The sequence below is a fragment of the Rhea pennata genome, chromosome 3 (assembly GCF_028389875.1).
Source record: "Rhea pennata isolate bPtePen1 chromosome 3, bPtePen1.pri, whole genome shotgun sequence".
NCBI lineage: Eukaryota > Metazoa > Chordata > Aves > Rheiformes > Rheidae > Rhea > Rhea pennata.
Window position 1 is genome coordinate 32207373 of NC_084665.1, and position 20280 is coordinate 32227652.

The following is a 20280-nucleotide window of genomic DNA, read 5'->3' on the forward strand; positions in this document are numbered from 1 at the left end:
TAGGATTCTTTTTTGGTGGTTCCCCCAAATAAGTCCATCCTTACCAAATATTATCCTACCTTTAGCGACAACTGGTGAAATAAACTGGAAGTTATTCAGCTCAAATCCCTAAAGATTCAGGTGATATACCACCACTCCTCACACAAACTTTCAGAAGCAAGAGCTTCTAGGTTGAAAGCAGTTCTGAATTTGAAGGCATCTGACTAGTAAACTAAAAAAATAAGCACTGGGAACTGATCAGCAAGCTCCAGCATTATCCAGGCCTTCACTGCAAGGCCTGATTACATAAATAATTACATAGGTGATTGTAGTGGTAGCCAGTTCTAGCTAAATACTCTATTACATGCTGTGCACATCACCTTACCATAGCGTTCCAGAGAGCCCTGGCAAGCTGAGAATGACCTTTCTGACTTGGATGGAAACAGTCAGGTGCAAAGTAGGAGACATCTGGATGCCCATCCTGAAAATGAAAACACAAAGGACACCTGAGTGCGGAAGAACCCACAGATCTCCAACTCTGGGCTGCTGAGGTCAAAGCAGAGCTGCTAACAGAAGCTGCGTGCTATGTGCATTTGATGCTCCAGTGCAGAAAGTCTCTTGATTATCTGGTGATACAAAGTACGCTGCAGCAGGCCCACTAGCTGTTAGAAATGTTTAACCTTTCTGTGCCTAGAAGCTCAGGTTCTTTGAAGTGCAGATCCACACAGAAATAGAAAAAAACAGGATTTGGGGCTTGGTGGTTAGTCTCTCTCAAGGTTCTCCAATAAGGATAGGTTCTTCTCCTTGACACATCATCAGTGCTGCTCCATAGGCAACACTATGCTGTGCAGTGCTTTTGCATAGTGACAAGCATATTACTGATGATGCACCAGAAGGAACAGAATCATCCCATTTCTCACAGCTGTGTCAGTTCTGCAAGTTTGAAAGAAGTAAAAAGCAAATAAAATACTTTTGAGTGAAGACAGCCAAAATGACTGAACACACCAACACAGCGTTCTTTTGAGTACAGATGTACTTTACACACACTGGAACATCTGAAGGAAACTGTGGAAATTTAAATATCTTAGCTTTTATGCAAGTCTACTGAGATGAGAAAGCCTAGATTAGAGATGACAAACTACATTTTTTTTGGAGCATTCCTTCCTCAAAGCTTGAGCAGGTTTTGATCCCGTATGTTTGGGCTAGCTTGTTAGAGGTCTACTGCCAAAATTTGGATCCATAGTTGATCTTCTGCCAAGTTATTTTCTGTTCAGGAATATCTGAATTTTATGCAAGGTATTTTAAAAAAACCTCACAACCCTTTCTTAAAGTCTGAAAGAATGATTGTGAGATTAAAGAGTTCAGAGATATTTTTCTCCTCCTATTCTTGTTTCTGTGCTCTTTTCCTTGGTATCAAAACACATGGTAATGAATTATCACAAAAATTAACAGTAAACCCTCTTTCTCTGTTAAGTACTCAGCCAGTTTTGAAATTTAAGAGTTTAGTCTAGCATCTGAACTTTTCAAACTTGTCATGAGCTATTTCCAGGATCACCTTGATCCAGAGGTGGTCCAGATCCAGAGACCCATCTGCTACTAGTCCCATCTGAAGCCAGGAACTGCAGACGTGTGACAATCAGCACACAGGGTTTCGGTTTCGGTGAAGGTTTGGGTCACTTCCTAGATTTATAGTTTGCTGGGACTTGCCATGCAAGGAACCAAAATACATTCTAGTTGCCACAGACAGAGGAAAGGGCTCACTGCATAAAACTACCACCTCCATTAGATCTTGTGGAAATTTCTCTTTCTGTACAGGCACAGACAAATAGGTAGGGGACAAGAAAAGGAGATGATGTTGTAGTCTCCGGTGAGCACCTATGTTGCTTTAAGAGCTTTAACTTAATATCTTTGTCTTCATTAACCATATTGTATTTTCAGAAAAAAAAATATGTACATATCCTTGAAAATAGACAGAGAACAACATCTTAATTCAAGTTTGGATGAATTTTTCAATGCAGTAACTCGTACTGACAGCACAATATGTAAAACAAAGAACTGATAAGCATACAAAGTCATCTAATAATCTGGTATATCAAAAAATCAACAATTTATTTTAATAAAAAAGGAATAAAATATGACAAGCTGAAACTATTTTGCATATTGACTTTAAAGGCTAGATACTTGCACTTAGTCCTTTGCACAGAGGCAAGTGTCTTCAGCCCATACCTGATGAAGAGGAATCCCGAGATTTTGGAGGAAAAATTGGACCACCACTGTGAAATTTTCATGGGTGTCATATCTGCCAGACTCCACTAGTTTCTGAATACCAAGCTGCAAGAAACAAAAATGATTAGTGATAACCCATCAACATTTCCCCATCAATCGTTTTTCTTTGAGAATGCAAGCATCAGTGGGAAGCTTTTGCTTTTTAACTGAAATACCCAGGGACACTGGCAAAAAGGTGAGCCTTTGCAAAGTGGCTGGGAAGGCTTGAACACACTATTGCAACTGTTTTTTGGGGGGACTAGATTTTGGTAACTAAAAACCCACCTATCTATCTGTACTAGGGAAAAGAATTTTGCTGAACAGCTTTGCTGCTGTCATATGGTATTTTGGATAACATCAAATTACCTCCTGGATTGCTCACAGGGCCCATTTGGGTAAAATATTGCTATGATTTGCAACAAACATGTTGCTGGGTTCAAGAGCTCACTTCAGCTGAAAGCAAAGCAACTGCACCACTGTTGATGAACACACCTGGTAAGCTCTGGTAGCTTCTCTCACCATTGTAACATTTTGAGAGTTTTCTTCTCCTTGGAGAACACAACTACACAGGTAACTGGGGGAGAGGTTAGAGGAGTAAACAGAAATGGAGACAGTTAAAACCTGAGAATGCAGAAGTCGCCCTTTGCCACCCAAAGCCCTATAACATGGGAGTAACAAGGAAATCTATACTCCAGTGTTTCTTTAAAAGTGCTCAATGGTCTTTGTTGTCTTTCAACATTTCAAGCCTTAGTCTTATTTTCTGCCTCATATGAGTGATGCTAATCTAATATCGGTTTAGTTCCACCCCCAGGCATACTGAGGTGATGATTGCTCTGCTGAGCCAATTTACGTCCCATTCGTTGTATCCAGGCATCCAAAGACCCTGCAGCCTGACAGAGGTGCATGTCATTCCCTCTGGAATTAGAAAATAGATCTTTGAAATTTACTGGCTGTATTACCTCTGAGCCTTTCCAGGCAACAATTCCCTTTACATTCCTGAGATGCAGAACGTGCCCCTGTCTAGAGGGTTAGCAAAGAATGCAGATTACCCATCTCAATAAAGCCTCTAACCGGGAGAAACTTGCCTATTCTGCAAATACTTCCCATTTCCTCAAAAGGCCTGAAAATCTAGATACTTGCGGACTTCAACTCCACTTTGAGAAACCCTGTACAAAGAACTTTAACCAAAGTCCAGTGAGGGCTACCTTACGTACTACAGAAAGCCTTACAGTTCTAGACCTAGACACTTCACACAGAAGGCTTCTTGGCCTAAAAGTCCTAACCTTTAAGGCACAGGCATCTAACCTTAGAAAGAGAAGCCCAGCTCACTATAAACTACCCTAGTGTGGCAAATTCTGTTCCCTTGAGACCTATAAGACCACAGCAGCCCTAACTCAGATAATTCTGTTTATTCAAACACTAAATGAAGATTATTAGGTGAGCCAAGCTTCCCTAAAACTAATGGTCTGTGGAGTGCTAACTTAGTCTCTCTTCTGTGAGGTCAGAAAAACGGAAGGGGCCTCAACTGTTGGATCATGCTTGAAGGTCAAATAGCCCCATAATACTTTCAGGGGGAAAGGGAATTCTGACCTACCAATCAAATCCTCCTCTATCTTAGTGAAAGTCCAAGGAACTATTATGCAAATCCTAACTTAACCAGCCTAAGAAAGTGATCCTAGTCTGACCTGGAATGGAACCATGCTTTGATTTGGACTGCTGGGTTCCCTAAGGGTAAACTACCTTTAATAAAACCCTGCCTCAAGTCTAAAACTGTTACCCCAGTCCTTGAGCAAAAGATTAAGCCTGTTACCTTACCCTTTCTGATCATACCAGGCCCAATCCTCATTCTTTTGCCAGTGCGCTTTACTGCTTTGCTCATGTTAAATAGTCTCATGCACTGCCTTAGCCCACACCTTTGGAGTCATAGTGAGATCTGTAACTTCCAAAATCTGAGATGCAATTTAGATTACTGACTTCTAACGAGTCTAGTTCTACCCCTAATCCTGATAAGCCCTCTTAGGCCCAAATGAAATCCTCATGCAGCTAGCTGTTCTCCAGCTCCGGCCCTAAATCCCATGCAAGCCCTGCTACCTCTGATTTAAGCTCTAGATAGGCTTCTTCTAACTGCTCTGATCCTGACCTAAGAAGTCTCACCACCTTCCATCCTTATCCTAACTCAAGTATAACCATAGCCCAGGCATCTAAAACTTCTGCTACCTTAATCATAGCCCAGGGTGCCTTATCCGATCCAGCCGTAACATCAGGAGTGCTTCTGCATCTCAGCTAAGAAGCCCAATCTACTATTCAGCACAAGCAGCTCAACCCTCCAGAGCCACAAATTTTACCCAAGAACATCCTTGAGCCACTGTACCAACAGTGGTCTGGAGCTGCTTACACTCTGTAACCACAGATTAGTATAAAGAGCTGCGTGAAATACCTGTAGAAACAATACTTATTTTTGGGAGCCTTTTAGGTAAAAGATAAGATAGGTAACCCCATCAGGCAGGATGGTGTCAGCACTGCATGGGATGTCCAAAGGATTCTAATGCTATCTTTGAACATCAGGTTAAATGATAAGAAGAATGGAACAAGAATGTGTTTTACCATCACAGACAGTAAATTTAGGTGCAGAAGGAAATAAAACAAGCCTTACTCTGCCAAGTAAGTGGGGCACTGAACTTGAGTATCCACAAACAACTGCCTCAGAGGGAGAAGGTCCATTACTTCAACCAGATTCACTAGAGCTTTTGGAACCTGAAAGGAAAGTCAGACCTTAGCTTAGAAGAAACTGGTTAGGCAGCCTTGAATGTATTTATTTTTCATCATAAACTCCAGCCATTCCTTTCCCTTTTCTTTTCTGCCTTTTTGAGGGAAAAAATAAACTTCGCCAACTCAGCTGTTGATCTTTACTTAGCCCCACGGTTCAGTACTCCTATCTGTCATTTCAGATAGTGTCTCACTACCCTCAGATAGACAAGACAAAAGAAAATGTTTTTATGGAAGTTAATAGAACATATTTGGTACCAGAATGAAAGGAATGACCAAAGCTGGCACCAAACAGTTATATACCAGTAAAAGCTAGAATGCCAGGACAGTTCCACAGCACTTGCCTGCTCGTGCAGAATATCAAGGGTTTCTTGAATTCGTCTGGTGAAATTTACAGCTGAGTAATGATCCTGGTAAAAAGAGAAGAAAAGGGGTTACTGCTAATGGAGACAAGACATTTGGGTTGTGAGGATGCAGACTCACACTAACGCACCTTTTCTGTGATACAGCAGTTTGTTCAGTGGAATATTCTTGTTCCTTTCTAGAGACCAGGAACTTTAAATCTACCAGTTAATTTTGACATTTATCAAGGCTCCTGCAGAAGCAGGAAATTCCCCAAGCACAAGGGGGCAGGGGAACTGAAAGCACTCACTAGTTCAGAAATTAGTGTATGTGAAAGAGTAAGAGCTGGCAGGAGAAGGTGGCCTCTCCTCACCACCTACCTGCTCAGCTCCCATGATCTCCTTAAGGCAGCCCGCAAGACAGTCCAAAGAAGCATCAAATTCAAAGGATATCAGTACCCTGCTTCACCACAGCAACTTCCCCAGTATATACCTCACCTGTTCTTAGCACCTCCCTGCACTGAGTTATGGAGTGATGAAAAGCATTGCTGTTGGACTGATGGTGGTTCAAAGAAGTATAATTCTTTTTTTTTTTTTTTTTTTTTTTTTTGGGGGGGGGGGGGGAGGGATGTTTAATGAGTCATTGTTGGCAGCAGAGGAGTTACCATATCAGATGAGTGAAGCTTTTCTTCCCTTTGGTTCTTCCACTTTTTGCTCGAAGTCATAAAAAAGCCCAGTAAAGATGACAGTGGTTCTTACCCTAGTTAGGTAGAGGGAACACAGCCTTCCTGCTTTGCTGCTGGTGACTGTTTCTACATCAGGGCAGTGTCAGCAGCACCCCCATCCAAACACACAGCAGCATACACAACTCATTATCATTCCTCTTAAAGGCTCTAAGGATTCATGGATTTCCCTTAAAGTTTTCTACACTGACACCACAGTCCCACTATTGTTTTAGTTATCCATTTTTACTACTCACAGGGTCTTTGCAATAGTTGCACAGATCATTGCCTCCAATATGCACCGTTATGATCTTCCAGTCAGCATTGAAGTCAATTCTCTGTATGACAAAAAAAAAAAAAAAAAAGAAAAAAAAAGAAAAAAGAAAAAAACAGAGCCCAATTTTCTTTGACTGATATGTACATGGTATCTTTGAAGATGGATCTATCATGGGAAGCAACACCTGTTCCTTTTTATACTGTAAGATTAAAGTCCCACACAACTTACAGGATCAGTTTTCATCAGTCTCAGGAGAGTTCTTGCTTGATCTGGTAATTGTCTGTGAAGAAGGACAATCAATGAGTGAAAGAAAAATCTTTAGGGAGAGGTCAAAAATATGCTCTTCAGACACTTCAAATTCTATGTATTGTCAGATATCAGAAGAGTCAAGTGAGGAGACACTACAATTCCCATTTTACAGTTATCAAGCTACATGTTTACAACTTTATGGAAAGTAAATGTTAAATTGATTGATACAGATCTCATGCAAGTTCAGTAATTAGGCTGGAACCATAAGTTTAGGTTCTTATTAGAGTGTTTAGCATCTAAAACAGCTAAAATGCCAGACACTGCACAGCATCTTGTTTGTTCGCAGATGGTCTGATAAGAACTGGGCTGCTATTAACCAATTACTTGTGGACTAAAACAACAAAGGAATTACATGTCCCAATGTTTAATTGGCCTCCTGAGTAAGTTGTGCACACACAACTCTGTGCACACCTCCCTGCTTTCTATAGCTTGCGCCTAGAGTCAATTCTTAAACTTTCAATTGTGTACAAACAGCTTAGTGCACTCTACTTTTCTAGACTTATTAAAAAATCTAAGTAACTTTCAAGATTACTCAGACAAGATGATAGCCTTGTTGTTTTGCTATAGTCATGTAAGCTCTCTCTCTCTTTCATGTATATACATACATACATACATACATAACTGCCATAAATTTTGAGTTACTAGACTGAATCATGTTCCACTGCTCTGACATGTTGATCCTCAAATATGCATAAAGAATATGGTTGGAAAGCTTTGGCATTCCAGGTAGTTTGGGATGAGCGGCATCACTCTCCCAGTTCTTGTTAGAATCACTTCCCTGACTGTATATCATTTCTGGAAGCACATCAGCTGACACTGATAAGCATGACACTTGTTTTGTATGGCAACCAGAGCTCAGCTCTCCTTTGCAATACTGTATGAATTGTAGGAGCAGGAGATATTTCCCACCACTCCCCTCCAATTGAATATTGATCTAACACTAATATAAGTGTATATGCTGCAGAAAGAGCCCTGACATGCATCTACTTGTGACATAGACACTGTATGAATCTGTTCTGTTCACTCTTGCCTTTGTCCAATGTTATAACCTACTTATTTATATCCCAAAGCTATCATAGGCCACAATTTGTCAGGATTTCCCTTCTGTTCTCACTGTGGAAGCCCCTTAGGGCACTGATTTCAGTATCCATCCAGAGGAAAACTTATGGAGAAGACTGCCTGCAACATCTTAGATTTCACATGCAGTGAAATCTAAGCTGCTGATGCATCCCGAGCCAACAGTCAGTAACATCCAGAATGAAGCAACATCAACAATCATCGACTCCTGAGCTGCGGTCTCCAAAAAGTGTAGATCTTGATCAACAGAAACATACTGATATTCACAGTTCCTGACACCTGTTCTCTCTTCTGAGCCTTCAATTCTTCACCTCATTTGTGGAATCAGGGTTGTCAAAGAGATTGTGCTTCAGCAACATGCTTTAGCTACACGCTTAACTCCAGCATGTACTTAAGCACTTTGGCATGAGAGGAAAGGAGATAAGCTTAAGAATATTTTGTCAAATAAGGTCTTAGCTCCTACATCACTATCAAGTTCACTAAGAATCTCTTCAAGGCAGTCATCGATTTCTCTTTATAAATCCCCACATCTGGTGTATGTTCAAACAGTTTTGAATTACCAGCATTAGATGCTTTTGTCCATGGAGTATTTTTGCCCTCTGGATAATAGAAAAAAAAGAATCATAGAATCAGTAAGGTAAGAAGGGACCTCTGGAGATCATCTAGTCCAACCTCCCTGCTCAAGCAGAGTCACCTAGAGCATGTTAGACAGGGTTGCATCCAGGCAGGCCTTGAACATCTCCAGAGAAGGAGACTCCACAACCTCTCTGGGCAACCTGTTCCAGTGCTCTGTCACTCTCACAGGGAAGAAATTCCCCCTCACGTTCAGGCGGAACTTCCTGTGGTTCAATTTCTGCCCATTGCCTCTTGTCCTGTCACATGGGACAACTGAAAAGAGTTTGTCCCTGTCCCCTTGACACCCTCCCTTCAGGTACTTATTTCAGGCTCATCAAGAATAAAACCTGGACTACATTATCACTCCTGGGCTAAGTATGTAAAGCTGGAGAAACATTTCTTCTCTCCCTTATGTTGCGATAGTTTTCAATAATTGTACTAGAAGACACGTTAACTCCTCAGATACATCAAGAACCACAAAGTGACTGGAAAGAATCCCCAAAAAGGCATCTCAAGTTCAGGGATGTTACTGTAGCAGTTTACACTGAGACACTGAACTTCTTTTCTTCACTCTTGCACACCTTTCTACAGAGAAGTAACAAATAGAGAAACAACAGAAGACCAGTAGGAATCTTCAAGAATAATTTTCATCCCATTGCTAAATATTTACAAAATAAAAACATGGTTGCGGAAATCAAGATACCTCTACTTCTTCATGGTTACCCAGTCCAGCTGGATGGAAAGGGAAAAGACTAAATGGTAGGAATGAAAAAGACAGTTGTTCTTTGAACTAACATACATCAGTTCATTAAAATAGCTACCAAATAATGATAGTGCCTTGGTTGCCACTGATATGAACAGTATTCATATTGCTGACTCAAAAGGAAATATTACTCTTTTTCAGTCCTACTCCTACTCTGAACAGCCTCTTTAGGCTTCAACTGGTGAAAAATGCAAGGCAATCACCTATTTCATTCTTTCCTGCAACAAATAAAAGTTAAAGTTAATCTGGATATATGCTCCCTGCAGCAGTCTGTTCATGAATTCTCACGAGTGGCTGAATCAGAGCCATAATTCACGCATGTATTTCACTAATATGGATGGAAACAAATTCAGTCACCACTATGAAATGAAAACCCTGCTGTCAGGTATGGGAGGTCGTATGATACTTTCGGGCACCTAGCAGACTATTTCTGTCCAGAAAAATAACCATTTACTAGAGAATACGAGCATGAGTCAGAAGTTACTCAAGGCCTGCAGGAGAGCCATAAATAACACCTCATAAATCTTAACTGACATCACTCAGATGCAGAAAACTCAAAGATTTCCCTTGGCTTCTGGATTTCACTGCCAAGAGCTCTTCGGAAATAAAGGATTTTTTTTTAATCCCCCCTCCCCCCCAAAAAAAAAGCAGGGGGAGACCTGACTAACAGCGTCAAATCCACGCATGGTCTGCCAGATCCTCTGCCCAACCTGTGACTGAATCCCAGCAACCATCTGTTTCGTTAATTAAACAGCACTGACTCTTTCAATAAGAAGCCAGGAATTTCTAGGATAAAACTATATCAAAGTTCAGCTCATACAGCCTCCCAGGTGAGATTAGAAGTAAAGGGACAAATTCAGATGACATCTGAATGCAAGACATCATAGCCCCAATAAATTGGCAGAACTGCCTGCAACTGCACCAGGTCTGCAATGCACCAAAAACCAAATGCGACTATCAGCAATTCTCCTTTCTTCAGATTCCAGACTGACTTACTTTTTTTTTTCCTTCTTTTTCTTTTTTTTCTCTCTGTCAATCTTGCCCCTCTCCTCTCTGCCTATCCAGATGCCTAAGGCCTGAATTACAGAAGGTTCCATTGAGTTTTTCTCCTGGTAATTCTTTACCCACTCACTACATGCTCATTTTCTTAAAACATCCCTGCTCTCAAAGACTTAGATTTAGAGATAGGTAAATAAATGGATGAATGTTAAAGACAAAGAGTAGAAACCACCACCACCAGTTTCTGCCAATTTCTTGCTTGTGGGGCGGGTAACCAGGACTGCTGGTTTCATTTGAAAGTTCAGCTAAGCCAATTTTCAGCACCAACTAGACTGGTTTTGCCTGCTGTTCAGAGCAAGTTATGACAGCACATGAGACAGTTGGAAGGGAATTAGATGAAGCATCCACCACCTGAAAGGCAAAACAAAAAGCCACTTACTCAGCCTCTGCTCCAGGGACGGCCTGGTTAAGGAACGCACCCGATTCATTCGCATGCCCTGTCCCAGCTGAATATCCCACAATCTTAGCATTGAACTCTCGAAAGATGTCTGAAAGAGAAGGATAGCAATGAAAGGAAATAACCTTATCTGTTCCTTGCCTCCTGGGACCCACACACACGAGCACTGCCATGTTTTTGTTTTTGGACAGCACAGTACACTTGCTGCAGTCTCCATTCAACTAGCATCTGCCAAGCAGAGGTGAGAGGAGCAACCAGCTGGCAGCAGCTCAGATGGCACACAAGCTGACCCAGTGCTCTGCACTGTCTCCGGGGGATAAGATGAGCAGAATTTAGAATTATATTGTGTGCAGTTATCCTACTTGTTAGAGTGGATAAAGCCTGAATTAAAGCCCTCGCAGCCACCTGATGGGGACTGAGGCAAGTCTGAAGCCAGCCCTGTAGGAGCTATGAGAGCTAGGTTTCAGCTAGAGATTTTGGGTCAGCCTCCTGGCTGTGCAACATCCCACACTATTGACAAATTTGAAGAAAATCTCAGAGGCATGGTTCGAAAGTACTCCCACCTTGTGCTCTGTTATCTTAATAGTAATTTCTAAAAGGAGGTAGACAGCAGAATTCTGAGCTGATAATGAAAACAAAGTCACATTATAAACTGTAAATGCTACTTTAACCTCAAAGATTCAATTAACCACATTTTAATGATTAAAAAGGCTTTATTAAAATGTAATAGCATCTAGTGAATCAATTAATTGCTTGTTAAGATGATTCTTCTTACATTCTGCTCATTATAATGAGCACCACAGGGGGCTGATTTATTGACCCTCTCCAGGTGGAAGTTTATTACTATACTTGATCCAAACAGAAACTCTAGCAGCTTTACATTACAACAAGCCAAATTAGGAGAAGTTGTAGGTCAGTGAAAAGACAGTTAAATTACTCCCCTCAGGTAATATCTACAATGCTTGCTCTCTGCAAGCATCTCTTCATGGAAAAAAAAAAAAAAAAAAAAAAAAAAAAAAAAAAAAAAAAGCTGTGGTAGAATATTTATTAAAAGCAAATGCTAATTGCATCACAGACATGGACATAGCAAGCTTATTTAGAAATTCATGTTAACACTCACCAAGCAATTTGAAAAGGGAGAGGGAAAAGAAAGGAAAGGAATTTCTAATTTCTTCTCAGTATCACTGATGAAGCAAATGTTTTTTCATTAGTCTTAGAATATGGTTTATTTGAAAGGTAGTTCTTGTGAATTATTCTCAGATATCTTGATGGCATTTAAGATGATCTCTCTGCACTCAAATTAGCTCTTCCTTCTTTTTAATCTTGCCAGTTAGATCTAGGAAAGCATTTACTTACTAGGTAGAGTTGTCACATTCTCTAAAGAGGCATCCCCTCCAATACTAAAAAAAAAATAGAGAGAAAGAAATCTCAGTCACTCGTCTCTCAGCTGGACACGGACAATAAGGAAAGAGAAAACGTATCGCATTGTCTGGAAAATGTGAGGGTGATTAATTTGGAAACTATAAAATCTATTACACTAAGTGGAAGGCCGGAAGTGGAAGTGCTGTTTGGGAGAATGGCTGAGGTTTCCACCGTAGAAATACTTGTCAGAAGGATATATGTTCTTGCAGCTGTACAGGGGTTTGAGTCAATCATTATAAAATGGCAGAAAAACACCTGAGAAGGCTGCATCTCTGAGCGATCTAGCCCTAGAGCACTGCTGACTCCAAGACACATTTGCAGACCAATTTCAGCTTCACGAAGCCGCCCTAAGGCAGCACCTTGCAGCCAGCCTCCTCTCTAGTGACAGAGATTTGCAGCAGCAGCTCCTACACCTCTTTCCCTGCCTGCTTCCTGCACAGGAGTTTGTTCTCTCAGGTTTTTCAATTGCTGGAACACGCTGGGACACTCTGATTTATGCGCAGAGATTATGACAGTGCAGAACTGCTTCATTTTCAGCTGTAATGTATTACGACAGAGACAAAAAAAAAAAAAAAAAAAGGAATCTAGCCTTTCATGACTGTGTTGCATGTGGTGGAAGTTCTCCAATAATTAAACAGAAATTATTTCCCTTGGTCCAACAAAAAGTCCTGGAATAGAAAAAAAAAATTGAGAAGAGCTCCTAAAGACAAAAATTTAGAATTTCTGATTTGTTCAACCAGCAATTTTTCTCCAGTTTGTTAGATCTCCAATTCCCCATCTCATCACAGAAAGACAAAGTGTCATGAGCAGCCTAAGACAAAAGCAAGAGAGAAGCCAAAAGGCTGGCTTAAAACACTTCATGTAAAACCACATTTTTAACAAAATCAGAACTCTTCATAAAAAATACTAGTCAGAGAAGCAACTCTGTTTCCACTTTCTGACATCTGAAAGTCTCAAAACACATAGAAGAGAAAACAAATAAACAAAAAAACAAACTTTTAATGGTAGAGAAGACTTGTATCTCCTCATCACCCTGGATGAAGACTTACCTCCAAGACAGTCCTCGGTATTCAGTGCTCAAATCCATGAGATTATCTGAGGCAATTCCCGTACCAGCCTGGACATTAGTTTTCATTAACCGAGTGAAAGCAAAGCACAGTTACTAATACAATAGTAATACATAATCATTTTATTTATTTTTGAATGGGTCTGTTCCAAAGCTTTAGAGGGCATCTGGCTTTTCCCCAAACTTCCTTCTGAAAATGCATCAGTTCCTTTCATGACTATTCACAAGTGTTGTGTTGTACATGACACACAAGATATATGATGGAGAAGTGGAATGAAGGCTTTCTTCACATGGCTCTAGATGAGGTGAATAACATTTATAGCTGCATTACTCATGAATGATGAAAACATCTCAAACAAACCCATAAAAATTTCAGGCTAGAGATAGGCAACACTATATGAATCCAATACCGACCAGAAAAACAGGTATCTCAGAAACAATAAGACCTGTAATAACATTACATGGTTTTGAGAAGTATTGTGCTACACAGAGAAATTTATAATAGTATTACAGCAAGGAGGGAAGCACTCTCTATACTTGCACTGAACAATGGGGCAAACTGACAACTACATCCCTCTTTAAAAACCACCAGAACTCAAAAGCAGAGAATTTACCCACAGTAATACTATAGCGTCATATTAAATTTGAGTACCAGGTAGTACTGCAGAACAGCACAATATCAGGTAGACTGTCCATTGCTGCTTTAGATTAAAGAATACCACATTTTTTCCTACGTATGAGCTTTGTCAAATTAAAAAAAGACTGGAGTTCAAAATATCTGTGCGTTGGCCAAGTGCAGCTCTGAGACAGGTATGCACAAACCCTGTTTATATGAAAACAGATTTTACTCTCATTTCCTACAGGCTATACTTAGAAGCAGAAACATCTGCAGGGTCCTGGTTATTATCATAGGGCAACTGCAGCTAGATACTGACTATCATCTTGTCTTTGTCAATATTGCAGATTTGCATTCAAATACTTTTATTTATTTCAGTAGCCTCTTGTGTGTAGGAGTTTCAATGTCATGCCTGCCAGACAGTTGTAAAGTCTTCACAGTTTTTACACACAATGTCTTTGTTACTCAGGCTGAGACTCAGAGAACCTAAACTCCGCCTGTGTCTTCCTGGTCAACTTTTCCTATGGGCTGGCTGTAGGATTTCAGAGGCTTTGGCCAATAGGAAAACATCAGGCAGAAAGACGTAATCAGAATTTAGGATGTCTGGATTTTGATACAAATTCCTTCTAGCCTATCAAACAGTCATCCTCAGTGAGAATCACATCTTAGAAAGAAACTGTCTATGACTTAAAACAGGCACAATAAAGAGACTGAATATTTTCTGAAATGGGTGAAGCCAAAGGACTCTCTCCCTTGTAGATTCATATCTCATTATCCAACATCTTTCAGTCACACTCTGTTCCTGAAAGAACTGAGGCAAAAGGACAGGTTCAGTAGTTCTTTCTTATTCAGAAGAAAACTTTGAAACACACATCAACTTAAAGCTGATGCTAAGTTCCATTACTTTCAAAATCATTTGATCTCTTCTGTTCCCTATTCAAGAAACCATTTAAAACACCTCCTTAAATGACTTGTTTGTGTTCGAAAGCATGTGAACATGTGTGTGGGGGAAGAGAGTGCTGGAGAACTGATATCCTCCTTCTTGTTCTAGCTACCAGCTCTATGACTGCCCATGAATGAATGGATCTTTACTTCCAGGCACAACAGCTATCTCCCCTCCACCAGGGTAGTTGCATGCTTGCAGTTTTTACCAAGAATACAGCAAAAACACCATCTTCTTACCGTTAAAGAGTCTCCAAGGGCTGCTATAATTTTCACATCAGCTGGCTTTAGGGAATGCACTGTAGAAAGAAAAAAAATGCAACTGAACCTGCAAAGGAAGGAAATATGCTTTTTCACCACTTTATAGGTGAAATGTGTCATTGTATATTCTGATGCTCAGCCACATTGTTTTTGCAGTACCCAGACGATGAAATAGCAGCTCTTCCAGCTCATCTTACATGGTTGTAGCAGCAGTATGTGTGCATTAGCTTTTTAATATGGCTAACATTGCCACTAGAAAAACAGAAGAGCAAGTAGAAAATAACAATACATTGTAATCAATATCGAGCACCAAGGTGAGGGTGAAAACACAGTATTAGACAAAGCATACTAAATGTAAAAAGGCAGAGAAGGACTAAAGAGACAGTAACGTGACGTTCACTGAAAAAAAATGAATACTGCCGTGTCCCAGACTAACATGCTAGAGGCTGGACTTCCAGTCCCTGTCCCACAAATGTAGGTGATAACATTTATAGGCTATGTCAGCATTCAAGTTTGGATTTTCTCATGAGATATTTTGAAGTTCTCCACTGTTGGTGAGCCAAGAGGAGCTTGACTGGTCAGAATGCTAACTTGTGGGATTGTTTGGCATTGTACTCATTAACCTGCTGCTGGAAAAGTGACATCTTTGCTGAGTAGCATTTTTCACAGTCCAGCAGTCATTTCAGCAAAACCAAAAACCATTCTGAAAAGATAGGTAAAAGTATTTCAATCTCTAGACAAAACAAGTAAGACTACCTGAAGCTGCAGAAGAGGAGGAGGGAGTCCTGTCCTCACACAGCAGCTGGCTTCCATAACTCTAAAGAGAAGAAGGAGAGCCAAAAGAAAACTGAAGAGCATTTGGCTAGGAAATAGTAGCAATTAGTTATCCTCATAACAGAGGCCAAGTGAATAAACCAAAGCCTGTTTAGCGTATAATTAATCAAACAGATCTTAGTTGTGCGATTCAATAGTCATATTCAGTATTAATCAGATTAGAGTAGCATCCTGTGCCGATAACTGTGCTGTCCGAGCATGTGCTCTTACAGGTCTTTCTGGATGCATTTTACCTCACTCAAGAAATACTTTCCTCCTCCACCTCCCAAACCCCTCTGGCCAAAGACCAATTTCATCTGTCATGCAAAGCATAACTCTTGTGGTTACCACACAGGAACACACGCAAATGTGATGGTGGCGTTGACACTTACCAGAGTTTGGTAAGGGTATGCATAATTACTGTTCTTATATGTCCTCAGGAATGGCTCAGCCTACAAAACAAGGCAATCTGAGTCAATGCAAAGCTTCACAAGAATAAGCAGAGATTTCTGTTTCCCAAGCTTCAGTTCTCAAGTGTCTGTAGATGATCAACAGCACAACGAAAACAAAACCCAGATATCAAAAAAATAAAAAGACTTTTAACAATCCATATTAGTGTAAACCTGAGGTACTGTTTTTACATAGCCAGAATTTACAGAAGATTCTCAAGACCCTGGTGTGTGCAGTTACCGTAGGACTGTTGTTGAAGGCCCTGCCCAGGCTGACTGCGCCTGTGCCAGGCAGGACAGTTCCCCTGACCTCTGCAGAGCGGTGCTGACTGATGCCTGCAAAGGAGCCAGCGCTGCTCTGTTTCCCCTCACTGAGGCCGTTTCGTCCAGTGAGGATACTGAACTCTAGATGATCTGACAAGGTAGGCTGAACACCCTGCCCTCATGTTTCTGCCAACCCATGCATGGCTGTAAGGGAGTTTATTCCTACGAGGGGCTCTGCCCTCCATCTCGTGGTTCGTGGGGAGGGTGCTTAAACTGCTGCAGGGGGTAGTGGCACCAAGTATGCAGGGGAGAGATCAAGACCCCTCTTGGAGATGGCACTCCAAGCTGTTGGTAAAAGTTCTCCCAGACTCCCAGCCGTCCCCAGCAGCACCACACATAACACACACAGATACCCTTGTAATTTACCTCACTTGGACATTTGAGAACAATTTCATTTTCTAATTTCTGATTATCTGTCTTCTGCCCGACAGGTTCCAGCTGTGGAAAAAATAGGTGGAGGGAACGCAGAAGAAAAGCAAATGAATATCAGAGAGCAGAGGTAACTGTTTTACCAACCACTGAAAATCATCACTACAGCACTGCAAGAAGATTGCCATGCCCTCCCTACGCTCTGACCGCCCATTGGGACCTGCTGTCCCAAGATCTTATCTTGAAAAGTGTTTTGGCATACTAAACAGCCCCTATCCTATTCCCACAATACGTCAGGAATGTGGTATACTAATCAAAATGTCAGGTATGCATTATCTCCTGAGAGAAGTCCAACACTCATAGCCTTAACATGCCCTGGGCTGCACTATTCTGATATGGGTGGTTTAATAATTCAAGTGACTTTCCTTCAGATGAGCCCTCTTTTCCTTTGTAATCACAACTATCAGTTTACAAAGTTTCATTTATAAACACAACTATCAGTTCAGAAAAGATAGGGCTATCTACATAGTGATTTCCTAGGCTTTTTACTGCTAACGGCAAGACAGAGAAGACAAGGAGAAACCAATATAACCTTTAAAATCTTACCATATTGTTCCACAAAGCACGCGCAGCCTGGGAATGAGTTTTCTGGCTGAAGTGGAAACAGTCAGGGGCAAAATATGAACTGTCAGGCAACCCCTCCTAGAGGATGAAACAAGGGTTGCATTATCTCTTCTTTTTTTTCAGTGCAATATCCCAGTTGACTTTGAACCAACTAGCTACAAAGGCCTTAGAGACCAGAAGAACTACATTGGCCAGAGAGCACTAGTAACTTGGAGCTGAGAAGCCCTTTAAAGCTCTTTAATATATGATTTCCAGAGTCATAAAGAATATGGACAACTCTGATTCTGTGTACTGAATATCTGGGCACAGACATTGATCATATCCTTGATGTCCCCTGACATTCATACATTATAGGTTTTTTTGTTGCATTTGTGTTTTCATACTAAAAGACTTTATTTGCCAAAATACTGGAAGGGACTTTGGGATGTGTAGGCCGTGCAAGGTGAGTGTTCCCTGGTGAACACTTTGAAGTAAATATCTACTGCAGGGGAATGCCTTCCACACCCTGGACAGTGTCTCCAAGGCCTATGTTCCTATTTCCCATTTTCTGCAGGCTGTACCATAAATGTTTTTTGAAATTTCAGATCATAGCTCTACTGAATACAGTAAGTATTAACCTAGAATAATGCTGATCACATTTACAGCCAAGGCAATCCTGAGAAGTCAGAGGAATGGCACTAGGATTTAATGTAGTTTTGCTGTTGTTACCTGTGTCTTTGGCACATTCACATTCATCATAAATGGCTGCAAAACTACGGTGAAGTCTTCCTTAGTGTCATACCTTCCACTCTCCACTAATTGGCGAGTTCTCTCCTAAGAGGGGGAAAAGGAAAAAAAAAATGTCACTGTTCCTTCTCTCACATTCAGTCAGATCACTGGGGCACTCAGTAACTTGCAACTCATCCAGGGATTTCCCCCTACTGCAGAAACCCAGTGGTGACTCTGACTTTCAGCCTCTGCCAGGCAGCAAATGCACAGGTTCGAGACACTCATTTCAGATTTCTTTGCAAAAAGGCAGCTTATGGATTGTTACCCAGCATAGGCAAGGCCCTGCTTGTTAATTAGATTTTTCTACCAAAAGAAGTTCTTCCAGAACCACAGAAGTGTTTTCTTTGGCTGACATCCCATTCTTGAGGTTCATTCTTGAGTTATCACATTCTTTGACTTAATCTGATTTCCAACAAGATCAGTTGTCAAAAAAATGCTGGTTCCCTGACATACTCTACTTTCTATGGTTCTTCAACAAATTGTTCCTTATCTGCTTTGTTATTTTATTGAATAAGAGTTGTAAAGATCTTGAGCAGTGCAATTACCCAATAGCCTACGCCCATCTTTCCCTCTCCCCTGCCCTTTTCTTTAATCACTACTGCAAAATGCCATTAAAGTGAACAGAAACTGTCTTCCAACTCCAAATACCCCCTCAGCAGTCTCTTGATCAAGTCATTTCCAGTAGACCCCGGTATCATTGATAAAACTGTCTGTTTATTATTCCCAGCAGAACAAAAAGAGACTATTTCTAGGGAAGAACAGAAGGACTATATTTAATCTTTCAAAAATTCCATTTGTCTTACCTGATACTTTTTATTAAAGGAGACCATCGTCTGGAATTCATTGGAACTGGCATCATAGTTTAGTACACAAGGGCATAAAGACCTGCAGAATGAAACAATGTGCTGAAATCTGCTTGTCCTTTTTTTTTTTTTTTTTTTTTTTTTTTCCTTTCCCTTTTCACTGGCTGAAAAGCTGCAGATTAAAAAGCTTCTCTGAAGGGAGATTTTTCTGAAGGACTACTCAATGATAACATTAACTCCCATCTTTGAATTTCTACGTATCCCCAATTCTTGAGCAGAAACACATACTTATTAGGGATAAAATCAGGAATCTAAAATAAGAAAAAGGTTACAGACAAAGAAAACTATCCATAAGTGCACCTGTGCAACATGATTTGCTTCAGTAGAATTACAGAAACACACCTAAGGATGGAGTTTCCACAAATTTGTTCTAATCTGCTGTGATGGTCACAAGCTGCAGTGAGTTTCATACTGAGGTTGGTGCCCTGGTGCCTGGAGAGAGATACTGGAGAATCTCTATCCTTAGAGAGATTCAAAACTTGACTGGACAAAGCCTGGAGCAATCTGCTTTACCTTTGAAGCTGGCCTTGCTGTGCATGGGCGTTTGGGAGGAGATGACCTCAGATATCCCTTGCAACCTGAGCTATTCTAAGTTTCCACGAACGTACCTTTCCATGAAGCTACCTTTAACATTCCCTGCAATTTTGATCCTTCTAGTATATGATTTATTTTCTTCTGTTGTTCTGTCATCTTGGACATATTTCATTTTCACTTGAGGAACCCAAATGAGAAACTAATATTTTTTAAAAAAAAAAATCCTGTCGTGATCATAGTAAAGCATCACTGAGGGAACTATTAGAAAAATACCTCCTATAGTGGTGTAGTTATGTATCAAGAATATGCATATTCCTACCTCCAAACTGACAAGGCTTAATGGAGAGTAACCAATAACAACAACAAAAAACATAATTTACTTCTGTAGGATATCTATATGAAAGATAATACAATGCTAAGTAGTATTTTTGGAAGTATTTCCGTAACATAAGCAAGGCAAAATTAGTGGAAACAATTCTTTTTAGGTTATCGGTTATGCTTGGGGTGGAGGGAAGAGACAAGCTTGCAGGAACAAAAGCCTCCTTCAGGCTCTTCTTCAAACCAACTCCATGGCATTTTTTGTTCCACATAGGGTCTGCTTAGTGCCCTGTAAACTTGGCTTGCTGCCAGACAGGAACATGTTAAATTCAGCACGACAC

General features: G+C 40.6%; 1 protein-coding gene across 1 annotated transcript in view; it reads right to left on the reverse strand.

The window, feature by feature from the left end:
• PLB1 (phospholipase B1) overlaps positions 1-20280 on the reverse strand; it is an 88149-nt gene that overhangs the window by 23971 nt on the left and 43898 nt on the right. Inside the window, exons 26-42 of the mRNA XM_062571308.1 lie at positions 19028-19109; positions 18165-18269; positions 17439-17534; positions 16830-16901; positions 16083-16142; positions 15634-15694; positions 14857-14915; positions 13042-13109; positions 11927-11970; positions 10553-10661; positions 6579-6630; positions 6331-6411; positions 5355-5420; positions 4898-4998; positions 2737-2818; positions 2206-2310; positions 365-460 (exon numbers count right to left, since the gene is read on the reverse strand). Coding sequence (XP_062427292.1) covers positions 365-460; positions 2206-2310; positions 2737-2818; positions 4898-4998; positions 5355-5420; positions 6331-6411; positions 6579-6630; positions 10553-10661; positions 11927-11970; positions 13042-13109; positions 14857-14915; positions 15634-15694; positions 16083-16142; positions 16830-16901; positions 17439-17534; positions 18165-18269; positions 19028-19109 — 1339 coding nt within the window. The remainder of the gene's footprint in view (positions 1-364; positions 461-2205; positions 2311-2736; positions 2819-4897; positions 4999-5354; positions 5421-6330; positions 6412-6578; positions 6631-10552; positions 10662-11926; positions 11971-13041; positions 13110-14856; positions 14916-15633; positions 15695-16082; positions 16143-16829; positions 16902-17438; positions 17535-18164; positions 18270-19027; positions 19110-20280) is intronic.